This window comes from Lampetra fluviatilis, chromosome 58, assembly GCF_964198595.1.
Source record: "Lampetra fluviatilis chromosome 58, kcLamFluv1.1, whole genome shotgun sequence".
Lineage (NCBI taxonomy): Eukaryota > Metazoa > Chordata > Hyperoartia > Petromyzontiformes > Petromyzontidae > Lampetra > Lampetra fluviatilis.
The window spans coordinates 7,403,300-7,428,576 of NC_136332.1; the positions used below are offsets into that span (position 1 = coordinate 7,403,300).

Here is a 25,277-nt window from a genome sequence, read left to right on the forward strand (position 1 = left end):
CTGTCTGAATGACGCTGTCTTCACATGAGGTTGGCTGCTTGCGTTGTGGCCGAAACGTCGTGAGAATTTTATCTTATTATGTTTTATTTATATTATTTTATTATTTCCCTTCTACGTGACTTTACCGAAAGAACCAAGAAGATGAATCCCTGCAGTCACGAAAGCTTTAAATCGAAAAGATACCAAGTTCGCACGACCACCAGTTTGCAAAGTGGCGAGTGCGCTCGGCCCGGGACCCCCACGGTGGCCTCGCCAGGCCGAGGGTCGTACGTTGAAATGGGCCGCACCGCTCCCATTGCGCGCCTCTCTCACCGTCGCCGCGTGGATTTTTCTCCACGTTTTTCCCTCCACATTTAAAATCGATGTCGCGCGTTTAGAGGATTTGGCTACTGCTATAAATTGCCACGTGATAAGCTACTTCGTTGAGAGCCATCACTTGTGACAGCCAGGTCGTTTCTGAACAAAAAGCTATACAGCTAAGCGGGCCTTACCTGGTAAAATAAAATTGTTTATAGTAAAATAAAATAGTCAAATAGTGCAAAACATCTCACCGGCACAAGCTCCAATCAGTGCATGCTTTATTAACGAACACGTACGTCGTACGAGCTGCCACTGTGACGTGGCGGTTTAGGGGGGGTCACCTGACTTCAGAGGTCACCGGTTCAGAGGTCGGTTTCGGTTCGATCCCCCAGCTCGGCAGTTGAAACGACGGCGCAAGTTTTGTGAATATCCCCGCCCACCCACACCACCACCACCGTCAGCCCGGCAGTACGAATGAGCACACCCACAGTCGATTGGCAGCAGGGGGGGCGTGATACGCGAGTACTCCTACTTACTTATTCCAAGACGTCTGAGCCAGCACAGAGCTCCCTCTGGTGGGAGGGGGCCCCTCCCGCCACAGCAGTGGTGCAACCAAGAAATTACAGAGTTGCACCTTTGCCTTTTTTACACGAGTGTGCGCCGTCCCCTACCTCGACCCCGTCACCACTGGTGGCCCTGCTCCACGTCCCCCGTCGCGCGCGTCTGGAAAGTGGTGGTGACCAGCTCTCTCAGAGCTCTCCCCGAGTCGGCCTCTCCCAGCCAATCAGAGGCGACCTCCCGGAGGTCAGGGGGGTCACGAGGAGTGGCGGCGCGGTACGCTTCCTGTGCCGCGGCCAGGTCGCCACCGCCGGCCTGACCGCCGGGCTGACCGCCGGGCTGACCGCCGGCTTGACTGCCGGCTTGACCACCGGGCTGACCGCCGGGCTGACTGCCGGGCTGACCGCCGGCCTGATCGCTGGGCTGACCCGGTCCATTCAGGCAGCCTGGCGAGAGACAAAACCAGTCCCGAGTGTCACGCTGCTCCACCGTCTCTCTTTCCGAGTACTGAAAAACCTCGCTCGATTAAATAAACGCCGTAATTCTAATCCATCAACTTTATTTGGTGCCACTTATTTCTGGCCGCTTGGCGTTTTGGGCTTTTGAGCTTGTGCTCTGCAGCCCTGATTGTAGACGTCTTCCCCGGATGTTGAGCGCCGTAATGGCGAGATGTTAATTACCTCGCCTGGTATTACAGGAGGGTATGGGTTCAATCCCGACCCTGACGCCTGCTGCATATTTAGAGTTTGCGTGTTTTCCCCGTGGTCGCGTGGATTTTCCTCTGGGTCTGCCGTTTTTCCCCCTCCACATTGAAAATCAACATGCGTTTAGAGTTTTTGGCTGCTATAAATTTCCACATAAGCCACTTCATCGGGCTATCATTTGTGAAAGCCAGGTCGCTTCTGAAAAATAACTATATAGCTCAGTGGGCCTTACCTGGTAAAATAAAATATAAAAATGGTTTAGTTTGAAAGTGTCGAGGGGCATTGGGATCCAGAAAGGTTTACTTTTCGGCAGCTTTGAGACACCGGGGAATCCTAAGCACCCTTTCCAAACAGCTGCTCATGCTCCCAATCACACTGTGGCCTGGCAGGAAACGGCAGCGTCTTCTCAACCCGATGTTCAAATTAACGACGGTGAAAATTACAGCTTGGTGGAGGTGGGGACGGCCTTCATCCAGCAGCTGATTAATCACGGCTGACGAAGTGACACCCCCCAAGACTCACCGGAGGGGCATGCGGAGATCTCCACGAAGTGGTACAGCAGGCGGCCGCGGCGCAGCTTGGCCACGACGTTCTGCACGTTGCGCAGGCCGCACGCGCCGGCGAAGCGCAGCAACACCTCGCCGTCCCGTTCCACGCGCGCCTCCCACATGTCCTTGTTGCTGCGCGACACGGCACGGCACGGGGGGCTCGACTCGCGTAGTGGCGCTAGCAGTACTCTAACAACCATGATGGAGTTTTTTTTTGGGGGGGGTTGGATGGCATAAATATGTCAACTGGTAAGGGTAAATCATGGGACCTCTTTTGCCAGTACCAAAATATACTAATAGGGTTTTTCCCCTTTTTTCTGGCAACAAAAAACTCAAACAAAACGTGCCAATTCGTTACTAGTTCAGCACACCGGTGTGTTGGAGAGTAAACCCACAATATCCCACAATATTTACAATTCGAGTATCGTGACATTTCGCCGGTAATTACAACCGGCATAAACGTGGAGGGAAAAACCGGAGGGCCTGGAGAAAAATCCACGTGACCACGGGAAGAGACATGCAAACTCTAAATATACAGAAGGTGTAAGGGGGGTCTTCTGCATATTTAGAGAAATATTACTTATTTCTTTAAAACTGCTTTTTGTGTTTAATTGTCCTTCCCCCACACCTCCGATTAGCACGATTGGCTACATACAGTGCGAAAGAAGTTCAACAGACACACAAACATACTCCTGCATACCAGGCGAGGTAATCTCGCCACCCCGTGCATAGCCACCACCGCCCAGCTCCACACGTACCCAACATTCACACCACACAACTTTGCGACGTCACTGTCGCACAAACACTTGCCCTCGCACTCTCGACCACGGCACCACCCTCGGCACCACCCTCGGCTCCACCCACGGCACCACCCACGGCACCACCCACGGCACCACCCTCGGCACCACCCTCGGCCCCACCCTCGGCACCGTCCTCGGCACCGTCCTCGGCACCGCCCACGACGTCCACGGCACCCATGGCACCACTCACGGCACTCGCGGCACCCACAGCACCACCCACAGCACCACCCACAGCACCACCCACAGCACCACCCACGGTACCGCTCGCGCTCACTCACCGCAGCGTGCTGTAGGTCACCTCTCTCACGTCGACCCCGAAGAGCTCGTGCGCTGCGTGCCTCAGCACGGCCTCCAGGTAGCAGCCCACGGCGCCATCAGGGCCCCCTGGCCGACCAGGCCCCCACAGCCGCTCCTGCGCAGGGCCCTCTGCACCCTCCTCCCCGAACCTTAAAGACAAAGATTCCCCCCCCCCATTATAGCCTTGGCAGACTATAGGGGCAAGTGCTGTTAGCGAGTAGCACTTATGAAGGCTGGCACGGCACACGAGGTGGCCAACACCACGCCCAACCGCCTTTGTCTCTGCAGTGGTGATGTTTACACACCGCGCCATGTACTCATTGCGCGGTGTCTAGGACTGGTTAAGATAATCGTCACTGGTGTTGGCCGTGAGTGGGAATCAAACTCGGGGCGCCAGGTTCGTAGCGCAGCGTAGCGCTAACCACTACACCACCGTTCCCCAAACCTTAACACACACAAGACAATGCACACAGGCACTCAGTCGGCCCCAACCAGCAACAACAGCACCGATGAACATCACACACGGCAGCAGCAATCATTGGCCCCTACTGCAAAAATTTGGCAGGACCCTCCTGAAAAAGAGTCATGGGACTCGGCGAGGCTTTCCTGGGTAAACAAGCAGGATAATGAAAAATAAAAAAATAACGAGACAGTGAATTCATGAGTGGGGTGGGGGCGTGAGTCAGTAAATGGTTCAGTGGTGGGTGAGTAATTGAGTGAGAATATTAATGACGAAGTGATTGTGGTGTGGGTGTGTGCGTGGTTGAGTGTGTGTGAATGAGTCAATAGGTAAAGGTTGAGCGAGTGGCTGGGTGAGCGAGTGGCTGGGTGAGCGAGTGGCTGAGTGAGCGAGTGGCTGGGTGAGCGAGTGGCTGGGTGAGCGAGTAGGTGAGCGAGTAGGTGAGCGAGTAGGTGAGCGAGTGGGCGAGCGAGTGGCTGGGCAAGCAATTGGGGGAGCGAGTAGCTGGGTGAGCGAGTTTGGGAGCGAGCGGCTGGGTGAGCGAGCGGCTGGGTGATCGAGTGGGCGAGCGAGTGGGTGAGAGCTGGCTGTCCTCACAGAGTATCCAGGGCACCTGGCTCTACCTCCGCCAGTGACTTCCCTTCTGCATCCAGCATGGAAACGAGCTCACCTGAGTTAAAGACACACACAGACACATTCACAGATAAAAACACTAAACTCTCTCACGTAGCCCTCAACAGACTGTTCAAGCAAGTGCTTTTAGTGAGCACCTATTAAGGCGGCACAGCGCATGGGGAGTGTTACCGGTGGTGAGGACACAGTCCACGTGTGGGGTCTCCCCAGTCGCGTGCCGGAACTCTGGCCGAGTGGCTTCCAGCTTCCTGTCGTAGCACGGCATCACCGTGACATGGAACAGCTCCTCTGGACCGACTCCCTGCACCGCAAAGACAAAGATCCCCCGTATAGCCTTAACAGACTGTTGGGGCAAGTGCTGTTATAGCAGGCACCTATGAAGGCTGGCACGAAACACGAGGGGGTGGGTGGCCAGCGCCACGTCCTTGTCTCCCCAGTGGCGATGTTTACACACCACACCAGGTACTCATTTGAGGCCGAGTCGACCTATGGGGAGGCCCAGGAATGGTTCACAGTCATTACTGGTGTTGGTTGTGAGCAGGGATCGAACTCGGGTCGCCGGGTTCTTTGCGCAGTGTGCTGTTACACTACCCCCACACACACTATATAGTGAGGGGATGGGGGGTGGGCTGGTGGGTGGGTGAATGGGGAAAGAGTGAATGTGTGTGTATGACACGTTTAATGAATTGGGTTGAGCAAGTGAGTGATTGAGGGGTGAGTGAGCAAGTGGGAGAATGGTTAATTGAATGGTTACGTGGTTGAGAAATTGGTTTAGATGGAGCTAAGAGGCAAATACGTAATAAAGTGAGTGATATAGTGAGTTAACAGGTGAGTGGCTGAGATGGTGGTTAATTGACACAATGAGTGTATTGGTGGGTGGTTAAGTGAGTGTTATAGTTAAGAGACAGTGTGAGTGATTTAGTGGATTGGGGGATTTGCCAAATAAATTATTGAAAGAGTGAATGGCTCCATGAGTGATACAGTGGCTGAGTGATATATTAAGTGGGGGTGAGTGTGTGAGCAAGGTGAGTGTGTGAGCGTGTGAATATGTAAGCGAGTGTGTGAGTGGGTGAGCAAGGTGAGCGAATGAGCGGGTGAGTATGATTGTGAGTGAGTGGGTGAGTGAATGATCATGCAAGCGAGCACGCGAGTTTGTGCGCGAGCGGGTGAGTATGTAAGCGAGTGAGCGGGTGAGTGGACGGGTATGTAAGCAAGTGTTTGAGCGAGCGAGTGAGCGGGGTGAGCGAGCGGGTGAGCGGGCGAACGGGTGAGCGGCTGAGTGTCGCGCGACGCCCTCACCTGCCGCTGAGCAAACCTCTCCTTGAGCAGGGCCCCCATCACCTGCTGCGCCGAGCGAACGCGGCTCAGGTAGGGAGTCACCGCCTCCCCGTGCAGTCGCTCCACAAAGCGCACCCAGCCTGCGCCGCGCACAGGTGGTGCCGCTGTGGTCACGGGAGTGGTGGTATGGCGTGATGTTGCAGTGTGGTGGTAATGTGATGGTGTTTTGCGGTGACGGTGTAGTGTGGTGATGGTGTGGTGATGGTGTGGTGATCGTGTGGTGTCTCTACCGGGGCAGGAGGATGTGAGAAGGGGAAGTCGTGCCGGCTCGTGACGGAATCGCTGCACAAACTCGCGCTGGCATTCGGCGAGCGCCACGTCGCGCGCCACGGACACGTCCAGTACACGGTGCACACCTAGCACGAGGGGGGGCGACGCACGGGGAGGGGGGCATGGGAGAGAGGGGGCACGCGGGACAAGGGGACAAGGGGAGGGAGACATGGAGACAGGGGGAGAGAGGGATACGGGGATAAATAGAGAAGGGAAGTTGGGTACATGAGTGAGAATTCACCCAGGCAGAGCAGGACTCCCATGATGGTGTGAGCAAGGGAGTGTGAGTGAGGGTGTGTGAGTGAGGGGGTGAGCGAGGGGTGTGAGTGAGGGGTGTGAGCGAGGTGGTGTGAGTGAGGGGGTGTGAGTGAGGGGGTGTGAGCGAGGGGGTGTGAGCGAGGGGGTGTGAGGGGGTGTGAGTGAGGGGTGTGAGCGAGGGGGTGTGAGTGAGGGGGTGTGAGCGAGGGGGTGTGAGTGAGGGGGTGTGAGCGAGGGGTGTGAGCGAGGGGTGTGAGCGAGGGGTGTGAGCGAGGGGTGTGAGCGAGGGGGTGTGAGTGAGGGGGTGTGAGCGAGGGGTGTGAGTGAGGGGTGTGAGCGAGGGTGTGTGAGTGAGGGGGGTGAGCGAGGGGTGTGAGTGAGGGGTGTGAGCGAGGGGTGTGAGTGAGGGGTGTGAGCGAGGTGGTGTGAGCGAGGGGGTGTGAGCGAGGGGGTGTGAGTGAGGGAGTGTGAGCGAGGGGGTGTGAGTGAGGGAGTGTGAGTGAGGGAGTGTGAGTGAGGGAGTATGAGGGGGTGAGTGTGAGTGAGGGGGTGTGAGCGAGGGAGTGCGATCGAGTGCTCACCCAGGCCGTGCAAGAATCCCGTGAGTCTGCGTGCGGTCTCCGCCGTGTCCATGCCGTACCGCGCCGCCAGCCACGCCAGCGACTCGGGTGACACCGACGCCACCACCTCCCGCACCCGGCGCCCGCCCTGTGACAACCGCCAACACGGCCTTCAGCGCTCGCGAGACACGGGGCGGCGGTGTAGGTGGTGGTTGTGTTGCGTGGTTGTGTTTGGGCGTGTGGGTCAGCGTAGTGGCGAGCGGTGGCGCAGTGGTTAAATTTCGATTTAAAGCTTTCGTGACTGCAGGGATTCATCTTCTTGGTTCTTTCGGTAAAGTCACGTAGAAGGGAAATAATAAAATAATAAAAATAAAACATCCTGAGGACGGCTGCTTGCGTTGTGGCCGAAACGTCGTGAGAATGATTTTATTGTTTTATTTTGATTATTTTATTATTTCCCTTCTACCAAGAACATTTATGTTTACAGTTGTGAATGTAGTCGTGGTTTCTCCAGAGCGTCATCACCTCTGGCGGGCGCAGCACGTCCATCAGCTGCTTGGGATTCTGCTGAGCCATGAGCACGCGCTCACCCGCTGACAGGCACCCTCCGCACGCCAGGCAGTCGCTGACCAGCAGGGCCTGCATCCGCTCCTCACCACCACACTCACCCCGGCCCGGTTCCTTCTCCTCTGCGGCCTGCTCCCCCGCCTGCTCCTCCGCCTGCTCCCCCGCTGCTCCGGGGGTCACCCCTTTCCTCTTGGAGCATTCCTGCACACAGCGGAGATGGTGAGCAAAGTCTAATAATATCGGTATAAATGTACGCGGTGATGCTGCTGCATTGGCAGTGGTGTCACAAATAAAATTCAACATATTCGTCAAGAGGACTGTCACCTTAAAAAGAAAGAGTATATTACTGGTGACGTTTCAGGCAATGATCCTTCTTCACAGCACATAGAGAAAGCAGAGAAGTGGAGTTCCAATAGACGGTAAATGACTGTACAGTATTTATTTATTTAACAAGGTAAATCCCACTGAGCTGTAAAGCTCTTTTTCAGAAGCGACCTGGCCACAGATTAAAGTTTAACAAAGTTTATCATTCACGTGGAAATGTATAGCAGCCAAATACTCTAAACGCACGTTGATTATATAAATGTGGAGGGAAATACCGGTGCCGGGGAAAAATATACGCGACCACGGGGAGAGAGACACCGCAAACTCCATACACACAGCAGGCATCGTCAATGTCGAGATCGAACCCACGACCTCCTGTATACCAGGCGAGGTAGTTAACATCTCACCACGGAGAGAGAGACACGTAAACTCCAAATATACAGCAGCAGCAGGCGTCAGGGTCGAGATCGAACCCCACGACTTTCTGTGTACCACGCGAGGTAGTTAACATCTCACCACGGAGAGAGAGAGAGAGATACGCAAACTCCAAATATACAGCAGCAGGCGTCAGGGTCGGGATCGAACCCACGACTACCTGTGTACCTTGCGAGGTAGTTAACATCTCACCGCGGCAGTGCCCCTGACAGCATCACTAACTAACAATACTCGCAGCATTACTCCCATCACCATTCACATCATCACGACACTGCTCACAACATAAAGTCTTACACAATCACTCCCGTCACCTACTCCACCATCACTCGCATCACTTACACCACCACAACTCACATCATCTCCGCATCAGCCACACACCATTTCCATAGCATCGTCATGTACACCATCACACCACAACCATCACACCACAACCATCACTCCACAACCATCACATGATCACAATATCACCCCCCCTCCACACACACGAACAACACTCAAACTATCACACCCACACATCACAATAACCTCCACACCATCACCCCCCCACATCACCATCACCCGCCCCCACACCATCACCCCCACATCAACATCACTCGCAACCATCACCCCCACATCAACATCACCCCCCACCCCCACATCACCATCACCCCCCACATCACCCCCCCCACACCATCACCCCCCACATCAACATCACCCGCACCATCACCCCCCCCCACCATCACCCCCACATCAACATCACTCGCAACCATCACCCCCCACATCAACATCACCCGCACCATCACCCCCCCCCACCATCACCCCCACATCAACATCCCTCGCAACCATCACCCCCCACATCAACATCACCCGCACCATCACCCCCCCCACCATCACCCCCACATCAACATCACTCGCATCATCACTCCCCCCCCACCCCAACATCGCCATCACCATCACCCTCTCACCGCCTTTGTGCAGTGGTCACACGTCATGGCCTCTGCCTGGTCGATCCCGGGAATCCTCCTCACGTATCCCTCCTCACGTACCCCCCTCACGTATCCCTCCTCACGTATCCCCCTCTCTTCCCTTCACCCAGGTCACGCCGACCCAGTCTCTGCTCGAAGCCGCGACTAATACTGAGCAATCCCCCCCCCTCGAACAACAAAATAAAAAAACCCCGAGTTAAGCTAAAATACGATAATCATGAGGTAAATGCAAGGTAATTATGAGGTAAAGTGTTGATTAATTGTGTTAATTAATTACGCTGAACTATGAGTGAACAATCATGTTGAGGAGTTTAGCGCGGATCGCTTCGTACTGCCCAGGGCCGCCTCCAGCCACAAAACCGTCGACGCAAATTGCCTCGCCTGCAAAATACAAACAGTAATCGATTCTTCGATTGTCCTGTACAAAATTGGGAATCGTAAATATGTATCTGTTGCTATGGCCGTCTCTGGAATCGATTCCGAGGGGCGAAGTTGAGTCGATTACTTTGACTGCTACTGTGAAAGCGCCCTCAAGGCAAAATTCCTTCCCCATTATGGCGGCAAATTACTCATCCAAGATGGCGGCAAATTAATCACCCAAGATGGCGGCGACTACTCACCCAACATGGCTGTCAATACTCACCCATTTGGCGACAACTACTCGCCCAAGATGGCGGCAACTACTCACCAAAGATGGCGGCAACTACTCACCAAATATGGCGGCAAATACTCACCCAACATGGCTGCAAATTATCGTCCAAAATAGCAGAAACCTACTCACCCAACATGGCGACCACAGAGTCCGTGCGGCTGAGTGACGTCACGTGCTGCACGACTTGTGAACACCAACAACAAAAGTGACAGATCCCCCCTCCCCCCCCTCGAGCCAGTGGTGGAAATTCCACATTCCTCTGAACGGGGACGAGGGTGGAGCAGTGGTTGGTGGAACCCGCACCCCTCCCGCGTCCACACAGGGAGAGAGAACTGAGAATTTGGTGATTGTGCCTTGGTTAGTGACTTTTATATACAACTGGCACTCCTCGACTTACGGACGAGTTCCGTTCCAGAGGTCCCTGTTCGTAAGTCCAACTTTACTCCAAACGTGTTGTACGGCGTGTACACTAAACACGGGGAATGCGCTTTGAAAGTTGTATAATCTCCTGTAGATGTAGATGCCACTGGTGCGTCGCGTTCTGTAGATGTAGATGCCACTGGTGCGTCGCGTTCTGTAGATGCCACTGGTTCTTCACGTTCTGTAGATGTAGATGCCACTGGTTCTTCACGTTCTGCAGATGTAGATGCCACTGGTGCGTCGCGTTCTGTAGATGCCACTGGTTCTTCACGTTCTGTAGATGTAGATGCCACTGGTTCTTCACGTTCTGTAGATGTAGATGCCACTGGTGCGTCGCGTTCTGTAGATGCCACTGGTTCTTCACGTTCTGCAGATGTAGGTGCCACTGGTTCTTCACGTTCTGCAGATGTAGATGCCACTGGTTCTTCACGTTCTGCAGATGTAGATGCCACTGGTTCTTCATGTTCTGCAGATGTAGATGCCACTGGTTCTTCACGTTCTGTAGATGTAGATGCCACTGGTTCTTCACGTTCTGTAGATGTAGATGCCACTGGTTCTTCACGTTCTGCAGATGTAGATGCCACTGGTTCTTCACGTTCTGCAGATGTAGATGCCACTGGTTCTTCACGTTCTGTAGATGTAGATGCCACTGGTGCGTCGCGTTCTGTAGATGCCACTGGTTCTTCACGTTCTGCAGATGTAGGTGCCACTGGTTCTTCACGTTCTGCAGATGTAGATGCCACTGGTTCTTCACGTTCTGCAGATGTAGATGCCACTGGTTCTTCACGTTCTGTAGATGTAGATGCCACTGGTTCTTCACGTTCTGTAGATGTAGATGCCACTGGTTCTTCACGTTCTGCAGATGTAGATGCCACTGGTTCTTTACGTTCTGCAGATGTAGATGCCACTGGTTCTTCACGTTCTGTAGATGTAGATGCCACTGGTTCTTCACGTTCTGTAGATGTAGATGCCACTGGTTCTTCATGTTCTGCAGATGTAGATGCCACTGGTTCTTCACGTTCTGCAGATGTAGATGCCACTGGTTATTCACGTTCTATAGATGTAGATGCCACTGGTTATTCACGTTCTATAGATGTAGATGCCACTGGTTCTTCATGTTCTGCAGATGTAGATGCCACTGGTTCTTCACGTTCTGTAGATGTAGATGCCGCTGGTTCTTCACGTTCTATAGATGTAGATGCCACTGGTTCTTCACGTTCTGTAGATGTAGATGCCACTGGTTCTTCACGTTCTGCAGATGTAGATGCCACTGGTTCTTCACGTTCTGCAGATGTAAATGCCACTGGTTCTTCACGTTCTGCAGATGTAGATGCCTCTGGTTCTTCACGTTCTATAGATGTAGATGCCACTGGTTCTTCACGTTCTGCAGATGTAGATGCCACTGGTTCTTCACGTTCTGCAGATGTAGATGCCACTGGTTCTTCACGTTCTGCAGATGTAAATACCACTGGTTCTTCATGTTCTGCAGATGTAGATTCCACTGGTTCTTCACGTTCTGCAAAGTACTGTAGATGCCACTGGTGCGTCGCGTTCTGTAGATCTAGATGCCACTGGTTCTTCATTCTCTGTAGATGTCACTGGTTCTTCATGTAGCATCTACATGACATACGGACAGGTTTTTCGTATCTCTGAAAGTTCATAAGTCGAATATTCGTAAGCAGAGGAGTCCCTGTATCAGGCGACGTTTCGGACAATGGCCCCCTACACTGCACATAGGCCAGAGAGCGATGTATAAGGGTTGGAGACTGCCCATGTAATTATATTTCGATTTAAAGCTTTCGTGACTGCAGGGATTCATCTTCTTGGTTCTTTCGGTAAAGTCACGTAGAAGGGAAATAATAAAATAATAAAAATAAAACATAATAAAACAATAGTTTTATTTATGTTTTATTTTTATTATAATAAAATAATACAAATAAAACATAATAAAACAATAGTTTTATTTTTATTATTTTATTACTTCCCTTCTACGTGTCTTTACCGAAAGAACCAAGAAGACATAATTATACTTTATTTCAGTTTATTTTTGTGAAGGCAAATCGCTGTTGACTTCCAAAACAAAGTGGTACCCAATTTATCGACCCTCCCCCACCACCTCCGCTGGAGGGAGAGGATGATGGGCTGAGCCAGCCCCCCCCCCCCCCCCAAGTCGGATTTAAACTCGCATCCTTCAACTCACTGGCGGCTGTGAACATTCTCGCTTCAGAGAGAACACCTGCGGTGTTGTGTATGGGGTCAAGACAACTGCTGACCTCACACAGGAGAGAGAGAGACAGATTGTGATAGAGAGGAGTCAGGGGTGAGGGGTGTGGTGATTGCACATTTTATTGGGGGAAGGGGGGGTTCAAGGATGGAGATCGACCTCCGGCGACCCCTGCACAAACACGGAACATCCATTCTCGATTTGAAGCTTTCGTGACTGCAAGGATTCATACTCTCAGTTATATCGGTAAAGTCACTTAGGTAAAAAATGAAATTATCAATACAGCAAATATGGCTGTGACGGTCCCACCTGATGACGGAGACTTGTGTTGCCTCCGAAACGTCGTGATTTTTATTATTTTATTAATTTAAATTTCATTTTTTACCTACGTGACTTTACCGAAAAAACTAAGAGTACGGAACATCCACACGGCGACCACCACCACCACCGCCGCCGCCAACCACCGTCGCCACGCGACAATTCGAAGAGACAGCGTCACCCTCTCCCGCCGAGCTCACCGATGCAACGACGACCACCACGACGACCACGGCGACATGAACCGCACGGAGGAGTCGCTCTCGTAGGGAGGGACAGGGGCGACTCGGAGGCACGAGGAGGAGGAGGAGGAATCACAGACGCGCGGTGAGAAGCCGGTGCTATGAGTCTCTAATGGCTTTCTTTGTATCTCTATGAGTCTCTATGGCTTTCTTTGTATTTCTATGAGTCCCTATGGCTCTATTTATATCTCTACGGCTCTCTTTGTATCTCTATGAGCCTCTTTCTATCTCTATGGGTCTCTTTGTATCTCTATGAGTTTCTATGGGTCTCTTTGTATCTCAACCAAGACCTCAAATATTTCACCTCGCCCAGGACTCAAAGTCAAGATCCCCATCCCCTCTGGGATTACGCTGCTGCTACTGACACAATCCTAGAATCTCGCCACCCAGATCTGGATGAACGCTGCTGCTGCTGCTGCTGATGTCACCATCCTAGAATCTCACCACTCAGACCCAGCAGAACGCTGCTGCTGCTGCTGATGTCACCATCCTAGAATCTCACCACTCAGACCCAGCAGAACGCTGCTGCTGATGTCACCATCCTAGAATCTCACCACTCAGACCCAGCAGAACGCTGCTGCTGCTGCTGATGTCACCATCCTAGAATCTCGCCACCCAGATCTGGATGAACGCTGCTGCTGCTGCTGATGTCACCATCCTAGAATCTCACCACTCAGACCCAGCAGAACGCTGCTGCTGATGTCACCATCCTAGAATCTCACCATTTAGATCCGGATGAACGCTGCTACTGCTGCTGCTTCACTGAGTGGAGCAACGTGGACGTCCAGATGAATCAGCACCTCCTCATTCGAGACCCAAACATCATCATCGCACCGCCTCCTGCCTGTGGCATTCCTCCTCCTCCTCGGAGACACTGGTGGTGGGAACCATGAACCGCATCATCAGAACATCAACAACAACAACAGGCCGAGGCGCACATCTCCTTCATAAATAGGAAATTAAAGACACGGGCAACACAAGTGCGATTGAGGCCATGCAACCAACACGATGCACCACATAGCAAACCCACAGCGACTCGTAGAGACACTTTGAGACCTATAAAGAGCCAAATGGACCCATAGAGACACACAGAGGTACACAGAGATACACTGGATACAAGTCAGAGGGTGACTGTGGCCATGCAACTCGACCATATCGTAAAGTACCACAGTCTGCGCTCCTTCAACGGAGGAGGTTGAGGAACAGCGACACGACACGAACTCTCTCTCTCTGCTGAAGCCCTCTCGTCATGGCGGGCAGCAGCAGGCCATTGCTGCCTTACGCAAGCATAGCATAGAATCGGAGCCACTCCTCTCCGCCGAAATCCTAACAGATGCAAGTCTAAACAGCCGAACAGATGTAAGTCCCAACAGATGCAAGTCCCAACAGATGGAAGTCCCAACAGATGGAAGTCCCAACAGATGCAAGTCCCGACAGATGCAAGTCCCAACAGATGGAAGTCCCAACAGATGCAAGTCCCAACAGATGGAAGTCCCGACAGATGCTGGAAGTCCCAACAGATGGAAGTCCCAACAGATGGAAGTCCCAACAGATGGAAGTCCCAACAGATGCAAGTCCCAACAGATGCAAGTCCCAACAGATGCAAGTCCCGACAGATGGAAGTCCCAACAGATGGAAGTCCCAACAGATGCAAGTCCCAACAGATGCAAGTCCCGACAGATGCTGGAAGTCCCAACAGATGCAAGTCCCAACAGATGCAAGTCCCGACAGATGGAAGTCCCAACAGATGCAAGTCCCGACAGATGCTGGAAGTCCCAACAGATGCAAATAGAAGTCTGAGCAGGAAGGTCAACATCTCCCTCATCCCAATTCTGATTGGCAGCAGCATTTTGCCAAATCAGTCAGGGTGTTGATGACCACTGTCCGCCAGGCTTCGGACCAGTTCAGATATTGGTCACTGATGTTGGTTATTGAACTTGGATCACCGGGTTCGTAGCGCAGTGCGATAACCGCTGCACTACCGCTCGCTCTACACACGAAGATAAAGACAAAGATCCCCCGGGTGGCCTTAACAGACTGTTGGGGCAAGAGCTGTTAGCGAGCACCTATGAAAGCCGGAATGGCGCACAAGGGGGTGGGCGGCCAGCACCACGCCCGGCCGCCTTTGTCTCCCTAGTGGCGATGTCTACACACCGCACCAGGTACTCATTTGAGGCTGAGTCGACCTTGGGGAGGCGCAGGACCGGTTCAGATAATCGTCACTGGTGTTGGCCGTGATCGGGAATCGAACTCGGGTCGCCGGGTTCGCAGCGCAGCGTGGCGCTAACCGCTACACCACCACTCCCCACACACAGACACTTGCCCACACTCACACTCACTCACCCACACACGCCCACACTCACTCACACTCGCTCACACTCACTCACACTCACTCACTCACTCACCCACACACGCTCACACTCACTCACACTCGCTCACACTCACCCACACACGCTCACACTCACTCACACTCGCTCACACTCACCCACACTCGCTCACACTCACTCACACTCACTCGCTCACACTCACTCACCCACACACGCCCACGCTCACTCACACTCGCTCACCCACACTCACCCTCACTCACCCACACTCACTCACCCACACACACTCACCCACACACACACGCTCACACTCACTCACACTCGCTCACTCACACCCACACATGCCCACGCTCACTCACACTCGCTCACACTCACTCACCCACACACTCGCTCACTCACACTCGCTCACACTCACTCACCCACACTCACCCACACCCACACACACTCACCCACACACGCCCACACTCACCCACACACACATGCCTGCACACACCCACACTCACCCACACTCACTCACACTCACCCACACTCACTCACCCTCACTCACCCACACTCACTCACACTCACCCACACTCACTCACCCACACACGCCCACACTCACCCACACACACATGCCTGCACACGCGCCTTCCCGCTCCCGACGCGAGCGCTGTCCCCACGGGAGGTCACTGCACGCAGCAGGAGGCCAGGCCGCAGCAGTCCTTGAGGAGGGTGAGGCCTGTCTTGGCGAACGTCGGCTTTCCCTGCGGGGACCCCTCGCTCTCCCGGCGGCCCCCCGCCCGCACCGCGTCTGCGGAGACACACGCGGACAGACGTCGCGAGTCGCACTCGATAACTACACTGGTCAACACACTTTTTTCTGGCACGAGGTATTCCAACGGTATTAAGGTTATTTTATTATGTTTTATTTTAATTATTTTATTACTTCCCTTCTACGTGACTTTACCGAAAGAACCAAGAAGATGAATCCCTGCAGTCACGAAAGCTTTAAATCGAAAGGTATTAAGGTAATTTTGGGGTGCTGATTCCAAATCTGGCATCAGTTTTTGTCCATCGCATCGGGTTTTTTGAGATATCAAATATTGCATTTTCAATAAAAACTGCGGAAGAAAAATATTCAATAAATGTGGATTTCTACATAAAATAATATTATAAACACACTATCCTAAAAATACAGCACCGTATTTTAACACTAAAGCAGTTACTGACTCGCAACAGCTTGCAATCATAAGTGACAGAGTTAATTTCGGGTAAAATCAATGAAAATGGGGTATGCCGATAGCATAAAAATGAGATGTGATAGAGCAAATCTGAGATCAGATTTGTAATCGGCACCCTGAAATTAGTCTAGAACAGCTGCAAAAGTCCAGGCCAGAAAAAAATGTTTTTTGTTTGTTGACCAGTGTTATTTTTTTTATTTTATGCACCAGGTATGGGGCTCATTGAGCGACCTGGCCATTGTCACAAACGACGGCTCGACTAAGCAGCAGCGGCAGATCGTCACCGTGCGGACATCCATAGCGGCCGAGAAATGGGCGCGATGTCGATTGACAATTTGGGAGGGATAACGCGCGTGCTCACGAGGTTCAAAGTTCAAAGTTCATGTAATAGGTGTAGCCCTGTGAGCCATTCGGCTCTTGAATCGGGTGCAACCGCAACAAACAAAAAACAAAAACATGAACAAGAAAACATCTTAAAGTGACTAAGTGCAAACAGAAAATCCAAGAAAAGACAGCAAAATATTGCAGAAAAAATCACCGTACACCAACCCTGTGCAAATATCCCAGTGGGATGCAAGTCAAACAACAACAACAACCACAAGACAACTTAGATTAAGGCCATCAGTCCAACTCTGTACTACAACAAACAAACATGGCCAAACCAAAAAACTTTTCGGAAATCACCAAAATAAAGCCATAAAAGCAATGCAACAGTGCAGGTCATAGGAACTGTGACGGAATTTTCACAATAAACGACGCAAACAACACGGACCACCAAACTCTGCAGCCGTAGCTGTCTGCACCAGGTACCTGCTCGCAATGGCCGCTCCTTCTTCCTGAGCTTCTTCTGCAGGAAATCCGACATCTCCTTGTCCTCCTCGCGCTCCCTGCACCACACAGCGCGGGTCGACCACCCGGGGGAGCGGTGGCGCAGCGGTTAGCGCCGCGAACCCGGCGACCCGGGTTCGATTCCCGCTCGCGGCCAACAGCAGCGGTGACGATTATCCGAAACGGTTCCTGCGCCTCCCCAAGGTCGACTCAGCCTCAACTGAGTACCTGGTGCGGTGTGTAGTAAACGTCGCCACTGGGGAGACAAAGGCGGCCGGGCGTGGTGCTGGCCACCCACCCCCTCGTGTGCCGTGCCGGCCTTCATAGGCGCTAGTGGCTAACAGCGCTTGCCCCAACAGTCTGTTCAGGCTACACGGGGGATACTCTTAGTTTTTTCGGTAAAGTCACGTAGGTAAAAATAAAATAATAATAAATAATTAAATAGGCAGTCTATTATAAAAAATAAATAATACAAATCTTTGAAATAATATTCTTTATATTATTTGTATGATTTATTTTTATTATTTCTTTTTTTCCTACGTGACTTTACCGAAAAAACTTAAGAGTATGAATCCTCGCAGTCACGAAAGCTTCAAGTCTAGAATATCATATTATTGGTTCTTTCGGTAAAGTCACGTAGAAGGGAAATAATAAAGTAATACACGTCGTGAGAATTGTATTGTTTAATATTTTATTTTTATTTTTTGATTTCCCTTCTACGTAATGACTTTACCGAAAAAACCTAAGCGTATGAATCCTCGCAGTCACGAAAGCTTCAAGTCTAGAATCACGCGGGGATCGTTGTCCGTGGGGGTGCGGGGAGAGAGGGCTGCGCGCACCTGAGCCTCTCGAGCTCCACGTCGTCCACCAGGTAGTCCCTCTTCTCCACCAGCTCGTGGATCGTCCTGATGAGCGACTCCTCCTGGGCACGCGCCGCGCTGCCCGCGCGCTCCGCGTCTGGGGGAGAGCCGAGGCACAGCGGCGAAAGGCGAGGTGCAGGGAGGTGCAGGGAGGTGCAGGGAGGTGGGTAGGGGTGGGTGGGGGTTGGTGGAGGTGCAGGGATGTGGGTGGGGGTGCATGGAAGTGGGTGGGAGTGGGTGGAGGTGGGTGGAGGTGCAGGGAGGTGGGTGGAGGTGGGTGGAGGTGCAGGGAGGTGGGTTGGGGTGCATGGAAGTGGGTGGGGGAGCAGGGGGGTGGGTGGAGGTGCAGGGAGGTTGGTGGGGGTGCGGGGAGGTGGGTGGGGGTGCAGGGATGTGCAGGGAGATGGGTGGGGGTGCAGGGATGTGGGTGGGGGTGCAGGGAGGTGGGTGGGGGTGCAGGGATGTGGGTGGGGGTGCAGGGAGGTGGGTGGGGGTGCAGGGATGTGCAGGGAGATGGGTGGGGGTGCAGGGAGGTTGGTGGGGGTGCAGGGAGGTGGGTGGGGGTGCAGGGATGTGCAGGGAGATGGGTGGGGGTGCAGGGAGGTTGGTGGGGTTGCGGGGAGGTGGGTGGGGGTGCAGGGATGTGCAGGGAGATGGGTGGGGGTGCAGGGATGTGGGTGGGGGTGCAGGGAGGTGGGTGGGGGTGCAGGGATGTGCAGGGAGATGGGTGGGGGTGCAGGGAGGTTGGTGAGGGTGCGGGGGGGGGTGGGTGGGGGTGCAGGGATGTGCAGGGAGATGGGTGGGGGTGCAGGGATGTGGGTGGGGGTGCAGGGAGGTGGGTGGGGGTGCAGGGGGGTGGGTGGGGGTGCAGGGAGGTGGGTGGGGGTGCAGGGAGGTGGGTGGGGGTGCGGGGAGGTGGGTGGGGGTGCGGGGAGGTGTGTGGAGGTGGGTGGGTGGGGGTGCAGGGAGGTGGGTGGGGGTGCAGGGAGGTGGGTGGGGGTGCAGGGGGGTGGGAGGAGGTGCAGGGAGGTGGGTGGGGGTGCAGGGGGGTGGGTGGGGGTGCAGGGGGGTGGGTGGGGGTGCAGGGGGGTGGGAGGAGGTGCAGGGAGGTGGGTGGGGGTGCAGGGGGGTGGGTGGGGGTGCAGGGGGGTGGGTGGGGGTGCAGGGAGGTGGGTGGGGGTGCAGGGAGGTGGGTGGGGGTGCAGGGAGGTGGGTGGGGGTGCAGGGAGGGGTCCCCCCGTGAGTCACCTGGGAGGGAGACCAGGGCCTGCAGCTCCGCCTTGAGACGCGAGATCTCCTGGCACAGCTGCATGTCGTCCATCCTGCCGGCACACGGCACCACCGACGGAATCGTCACGCGCTACCGTCGCTCCCGATCCGCCCGTTCGCCACCGGTGGAGCCTCGCCGAGTCTCAAGACTCCTTCTCAGGAGGGTCCTGCCGAGTTTTTTTGCTGCTGCTGCTGCTGTGTGTGCCTACCGAGTGATTTTCCGGCAGGGGGGGGGAGGTTCGGCCTTGGGAGGTTTGTCTTGCCAATGCAAGCTACATTGTGTGTGCGTGTTGTGTGTGTGTGTGGGGAGTGGTGGTGCAGTGGTTAGCACTACGCTGCGCTATGAACCCAGCGACCCGAGAGACCCACAGACGCACACAGAGACCCACAGACTCACGTAGAGACCCATAGACTCACACAGAGACCCATAGACTCACACAGAGACCCATAGATCCACACAGAGACCCATATACTCACACAGAGACCCATAGACTCACACAGAGACCCATAGACTCACACAGAGACACATAGATCCACACAGAGACCCATATACTCACACAGAGACCCATAGACTCACACAGAGACCCATATACTCACACAGAGACCCATAGACTCACACAGAGACCCACAGACTCACGTAGAGACCCATAGACTCACACAGAGACCCATAGACTCACACAGAGACCCATAGATCCACACAGAGACCCATATACTCACACAGAGACCCATAGACTCACACAGAGACCCATAGACTCACACAGAGACACATAGATCCACACAGAGACCCATATACTCACACAGAGACCCATAGACTCACACAGAGACCCATAGACTCACACAGAGACCCATAGACTCACACAGAGACCCATAGACTCACACAGAGACCCACAGACTCACACAGAGACCCATAGACTCACACAGAGACCCATAGACTCACACAGAGACCCATAGACTCACACAGAGACACATTAGATTCACGTTGAGACCCACATGCTCACACAGACTGAGAAGTGCTGAAACCGGGTTCTCATGTGCAGTGAGTTGATGCTCTTGGCCTGGTCACCAATGGCTGCACAAAATGAAATCCCTGATCCCATTCTATTTGATTCTGCACTTCCAGCAGGATGTTGAGGGGTTACTGAGGGGGGTGTTGAGGAGTCACTGAGGGGACGTTGGCGGGACGTTGAGGGGGCGTTGAGGGGACGTGAGGGAACGTTGGGGGGACGTTGAGGGAACGTTGGGGGGACGTTGGGGGGACGTTGAGGGGACGTTGGGGGGACGTTGAGGGGACGTTGGGGGGACATTGAGGGGACGTTGAGGGGACGTTGGGGGGACGTTGAGGGGACGTTGGGGGGACGTTGGGGGGACATTGAGGGGACGTTGAGGGGACGTTGAGGGAACGTTGGGGGGACGTTGAGGGGACGTTGAGGGGACGTTGGGGGGACATTGAGGGGACGTTGAGGGGACGTTGGGGGGACGTTGAGGGGACGTTGGGAGGACGTTGGGGGGACGTTGAGGGGACGTTGAGGGGACGTTGGGGGGACGTTGAGGGGACGTTGAGGGGACGTTGGGGGGTCGTTGGGGGGACGTTGAGGGGACGTTGAGGGGACGTTGAGGGGACGTTGGGGGGACGTTGGGGGGACGTTGAGGGGACGTTGGGGGGACGTTGGGGGGACGTTGAGGGGACGTTGAGGGGACGTTGGGGGGACGTTGGGGGGACGTTGAGGGGACGTTGGGGGGACGTTGAGGGGACGTTGAGGGGGCGTTGAGGGGACGTTGGGGGGACGTTGAGGGGACGTTGAGGGGACGTTGAGGGGACGTTGGGGGGACGTTGAGGGGACGTTGAGGGGACGTTGAGGGGACGTTGAGGGGACGTTGAGGGGACGTTGGGGGGACGTTGAGGGGACGTTGGGGGGACGTTGAGGGGACGTTGGGGGGACGTTGAGGGGACGTTGGGGGGACATTGAGGGGACGTTGAGGGGACGTTGGGGGGACGTTGGGGGGACGTTGAGGGGACGTTGAGGGGGCGTTGAGGGGACGTTGAGGGGACGTTGGGGGGACGTTGGGGGGACGTTTAGGGGACGTTGGGGGGACGTTGAGGGGGCGTTGGTGGGACGTTGAGGGGACGTTGGGGCGACGTTGAGGGGACGTTGGGGGGACGTTGAGGGGACGTTGGGGGGACGTTGGGGGGACGTTGAGGGGACGTTGGGGGGAGCGCTGCCTCTCACATGTATCTGAGCTCCGACTCTCGCCGCACCAGCTGCTCGCGGAGCCGCTCGATGCGGACCAGCTCCTCCTCCAGGTCCTCCAGCGTGGCCGTCGAGTCGGCCATGGACACCACGTCGCCCCCCGCCTCCTCGTCTGCTCCAACAGCAGCAGCAACAACAACAACAGCGTCAACAACGTCATCAGCATAATCAGTAACACCATCAACAACACCATCAACAACATCATCGACAACAACATAAACAACAACATAAACAACAGCATCAACAACAGCGTCAACAACACCATCGACAACGTCATCAGCATAATCAGTAACACCATCAACAACACCATCAACAACATCATCGACAGCATCAATAACAGCATCATCAACAACAGCATCAGGAACACCATCAACAACGTCATCAACAACAATAACAGCATCATCAACAACAGCATCGACAGCAAGAACATCATCAACACCATCAACAACAACAACACCATCAACAACACCATCAACAACAGCATCAGGAACACCATCAACAACATAATCAACAACACCATCAACAACAGCATCAGGAACACCATCAACAACATAATCAACAACACCATCAACAACAACACCATCAACAACAGCATCAACAACAGCATCAACAACACCATCAACAACAGCATCAACAACAGCATCAACAACAGCATCGACAGCAGCATCAACAACATAATCAACAACATAATCAACAATATCATCAACAACACCATCAACAACACCATCAACAACACCATCAACAACATAATCAACAATATCATCAACAACATCATCATCAACAACACCATCAACAACACCATCAACAACAGCATCAGGAACACCATCAACAACATAATCAACAACATAATCAACAACATTATCAACAACATCATCAACAACATAATCAACAATATCATCAACAACATCATCAACAACAACACCATCAACAACACCATCAACAACACCATCAACAACAGCATCAGGAACACCATCAACAACACCATCAACAACAGCATCAGGAACACCATCAACAACATAATCAACAACATAATCAACAACATCATCAACAACATAATCAACAACATTATCAACAACATCATCAACAACATAATCAACAATATCATCAACAACATCATCAACAACAACACCATCAACAACACCATCAACAACACCATCAACAACAGCATCAGGAACACCATCAACAACATAATCAACAACATAATCAACAACATTATCAACAACATCATCATCAGGAACACCATCAACAACACCATCAACAACACCATCAACAACAGCATCAGGCCGCAGGAATTGTGATCAATACAAACACGACTCCTTGTAAAAAAAAGGTGTCAGTTTAGTTGCCGGATAAAAGGGTAAAAAACAATTACCACGAGGGTGGTTTAGCAAGCATCGGGCTTGTGCAGCGCGTGTAGTTTGCGGCCGATTCCGATCCGGAACAATTTGAATTATTTTACCGGTTAAGGCGCCTTACCCTGGCTATCACAAATGACAACTCAACGAAGTTGGCCTATCGTCATCATCATCATCGTCGTTCAGATCAGCCGAATACTCGAAGCGCATGGTGATGTTGATTCTAAATGCGAGAGAGACACGCAAACTCCAAATATTCAGAAGCGGGCGTCAGGGTCGGGATCGAACCCACGACCTCCCGCGTACCAGGCGAGGTAGTTGACATCTCCTAGCCACCGCGGCGTTGAGCCGGAATGGTTTGAAGGATAAACGAATGAATGGGCGGACTTTGGAAAAATTGCCGCAATGATTTGGTGCGGGATTGTGATTTGGTTTGAAATTGTCGACTGCACAGCTCCCGTTCGGTGACTGAACGTTTGGCTGCTGTTGGATGGCGATGGAGCGAATGAATGAATGAGCTAATTAATGAATGAGATAATGAATGAATGAGCTAATGAATGAATGAGCTAATGAATGCATGAGCGAATGAATGAGCTAATGAATGAATGAGCGAATGAATGAATGAGATAATGAATGAATGAGCTAATGAATGAATGAGCTAATGAATGAATGAGCTAATGAATGAGCGAATGAATGAGCTAATGAATGAGCGAAGATATTCCGGCGCACCCCCCCCCCCCCCCCCCCGATTCCTTCATAACCGTGCCGAGCGCCCCGACCAGCGATTCATTCAGCCGACACCGTTTCCCCATCCAATTAGCCCAATTGTCAACGTGATCTTCTCAAATATTTATTCGCGAATTCACTCACGGTGACATTCGCCTGTCGCGACACAGCAATGCGCGTTCATGTTCCCGTGCCCACACTGCCCCGTGCCCCCCACCACTGCCCCGTGCCCCCCAGCACTGCCCCGTGCCCCCCAGCACTGCCCCCCACTGCCCCGTGCCCCCCAGCACTGCCCCCCACTGCCCCGTGCCCCCCACCACCTGCGCGCGTCCCGCGACCCCAGCTGGTGTCGTCCATGGCCCCGTAGCCGCCGCTCCGACTGCCGGTCAGCGCCCTGGGAGGCGTCATCTCGGCCTCCATGGTGCCCAGGCGAGACCCAAGACGCCGCTTCTCCCCTCTCCTCCTCCTCCTCTCCCCTCCCCTCCTCCTCCTCGCTCTCTCTCGGCAACAACAGCCGAGGTGGTGGTGCTGGTGGTGGTGGCGGTGGTGGCGGTGCTGATGATGGTGGTGGTGCTGGTGGTGCTGAACTTGCGCGATTGAGCCGCCCGGTGGCGGTGGGAGGACGCTCTTCCATCTCTGATGGCTACACGGCAAAGACAAAGTAGCCCCGTGTAGCCTCTAACACTGCGAGGGGCAAGTGCTGTAAGCGGGGGGGGGGGGGTGTTGTTGTTGGGTGGTGAGCACCACGCCCGGCCGCCTTTGTCTCTCTAAGTGGCGGTGCAGGTAAAATCCGTCACTGGTTGTTGGCCGAACTCTGCTCGCCAGATTCGTTGCGGAGCGCGCTAACCGCTGCACCACCGCTCCCTACCGAGGCAGTCACGGGCAGCACGCAGAGACACGCGGGGTCACGGAGTGTCCGCGCAAAATAAAAACATTTTTATTTGTCAAGGTAACGGTGGAGTACCGGGCCCGGAATATGACCCATCGTAAACACCGCCGCACATCCCACAAATCACAACACCACCCCAAATCACCAAACCACACACACCCCAAATCACCACACCACACACACCCAAAATCACCACACCACACACACCCCAAATCACCAAACCACACACACCCCAAACACCACACCCCCACACCCCCCCAACCACCACACACACCGCAAACACCACCCCACCCCCCACACCACCCCCCCACCACCACCCCACACACCCCAAATCACCACACCCCACACCCCCCCAAATCACCACACCACACACACCCCAAATCACACACCCCACACACCACCCCCAAACACCACACCACACACACCCCCAAATCACCACACCACACACCCCCAAACACCACACCACACACACCCCAAATCACCACACCACACACCCCCCAATCACCACACCACACACCCCCCAATCACCACACCACACACACCCCAAATCACCACACCACACACACCCCAAATCACCACACCACACACACCCCAAATCACCACACCACACACACCCCAAATCACCACACCACACACACCCCAAATCACCACACCACACACACCCCAAATCACCACACCACACACACC

The 25,277-nt window shown here is 53.7% G+C and overlaps 2 protein-coding genes across 4 annotated transcripts; both read right to left on the reverse strand.

The window, feature by feature from the left end:
- Positions 1 to 22: 22 nt before the first annotated feature.
- LOC144950476 (cytosolic Fe-S cluster assembly factor narfl-like) lies at positions 23 to 9,396 on the reverse strand. 2 transcript variants are annotated; one of them, XM_078880605.1, is made up of 11 exons: positions 8,997 to 9,396; positions 7,618 to 7,666; positions 7,252 to 7,494; positions 6,748 to 6,874; positions 5,869 to 5,994; positions 5,600 to 5,718; positions 4,472 to 4,601; positions 4,265 to 4,337; positions 3,189 to 3,356; positions 2,085 to 2,242; positions 23 to 1,304 (listed from the first exon to the last, which is right to left on the reverse strand). In XM_078880605.1, the coding sequence occupies exons 3-11, from the start codon at positions 7,369 to 7,371 to the stop codon at positions 982 to 984; spliced, it is 1,344 nt and encodes a 447-aa protein (XP_078736731.1). In that variant the 5' UTR covers positions 7,372 to 7,494; positions 7,618 to 7,666; positions 8,997 to 9,396; the 3' UTR covers positions 23 to 981. The 2 variants fall into 2 exon arrangements, with proteins under 2 accessions (XP_078736731.1, XP_078736730.1); XM_078880604.1 differs by lacking the exon at positions 7,618 to 7,666.
- A 3,031-nt stretch (positions 9,397 to 12,427) lies between these two features.
- On the reverse strand, positions 12,428 to 24,355 carry BMERB1 (bMERB domain containing 1). 2 transcript variants are annotated; one of them, XM_078880606.1, is made up of 6 exons: positions 24,022 to 24,355; positions 21,629 to 21,732; positions 19,351 to 19,424; positions 18,082 to 18,199; positions 17,225 to 17,301; positions 12,428 to 15,984 (listed from the first exon to the last, which is right to left on the reverse strand). In XM_078880606.1, exons 1-6 carry the CDS (start codon positions 24,119 to 24,121, stop codon positions 15,792 to 15,794), a joined length of 666 nt encoding a protein of 221 aa, XP_078736732.1. In that variant the 5' UTR covers positions 24,122 to 24,355; the 3' UTR covers positions 12,428 to 15,791. The 2 variants fall into 2 exon arrangements, with proteins under 2 accessions (XP_078736732.1, XP_078736733.1); XM_078880607.1 differs by having other exon boundaries at positions 21,600 to 21,732; positions 24,022 to 24,350.
- Positions 24,356 to 25,277: the final 922 nt, after the last annotated feature.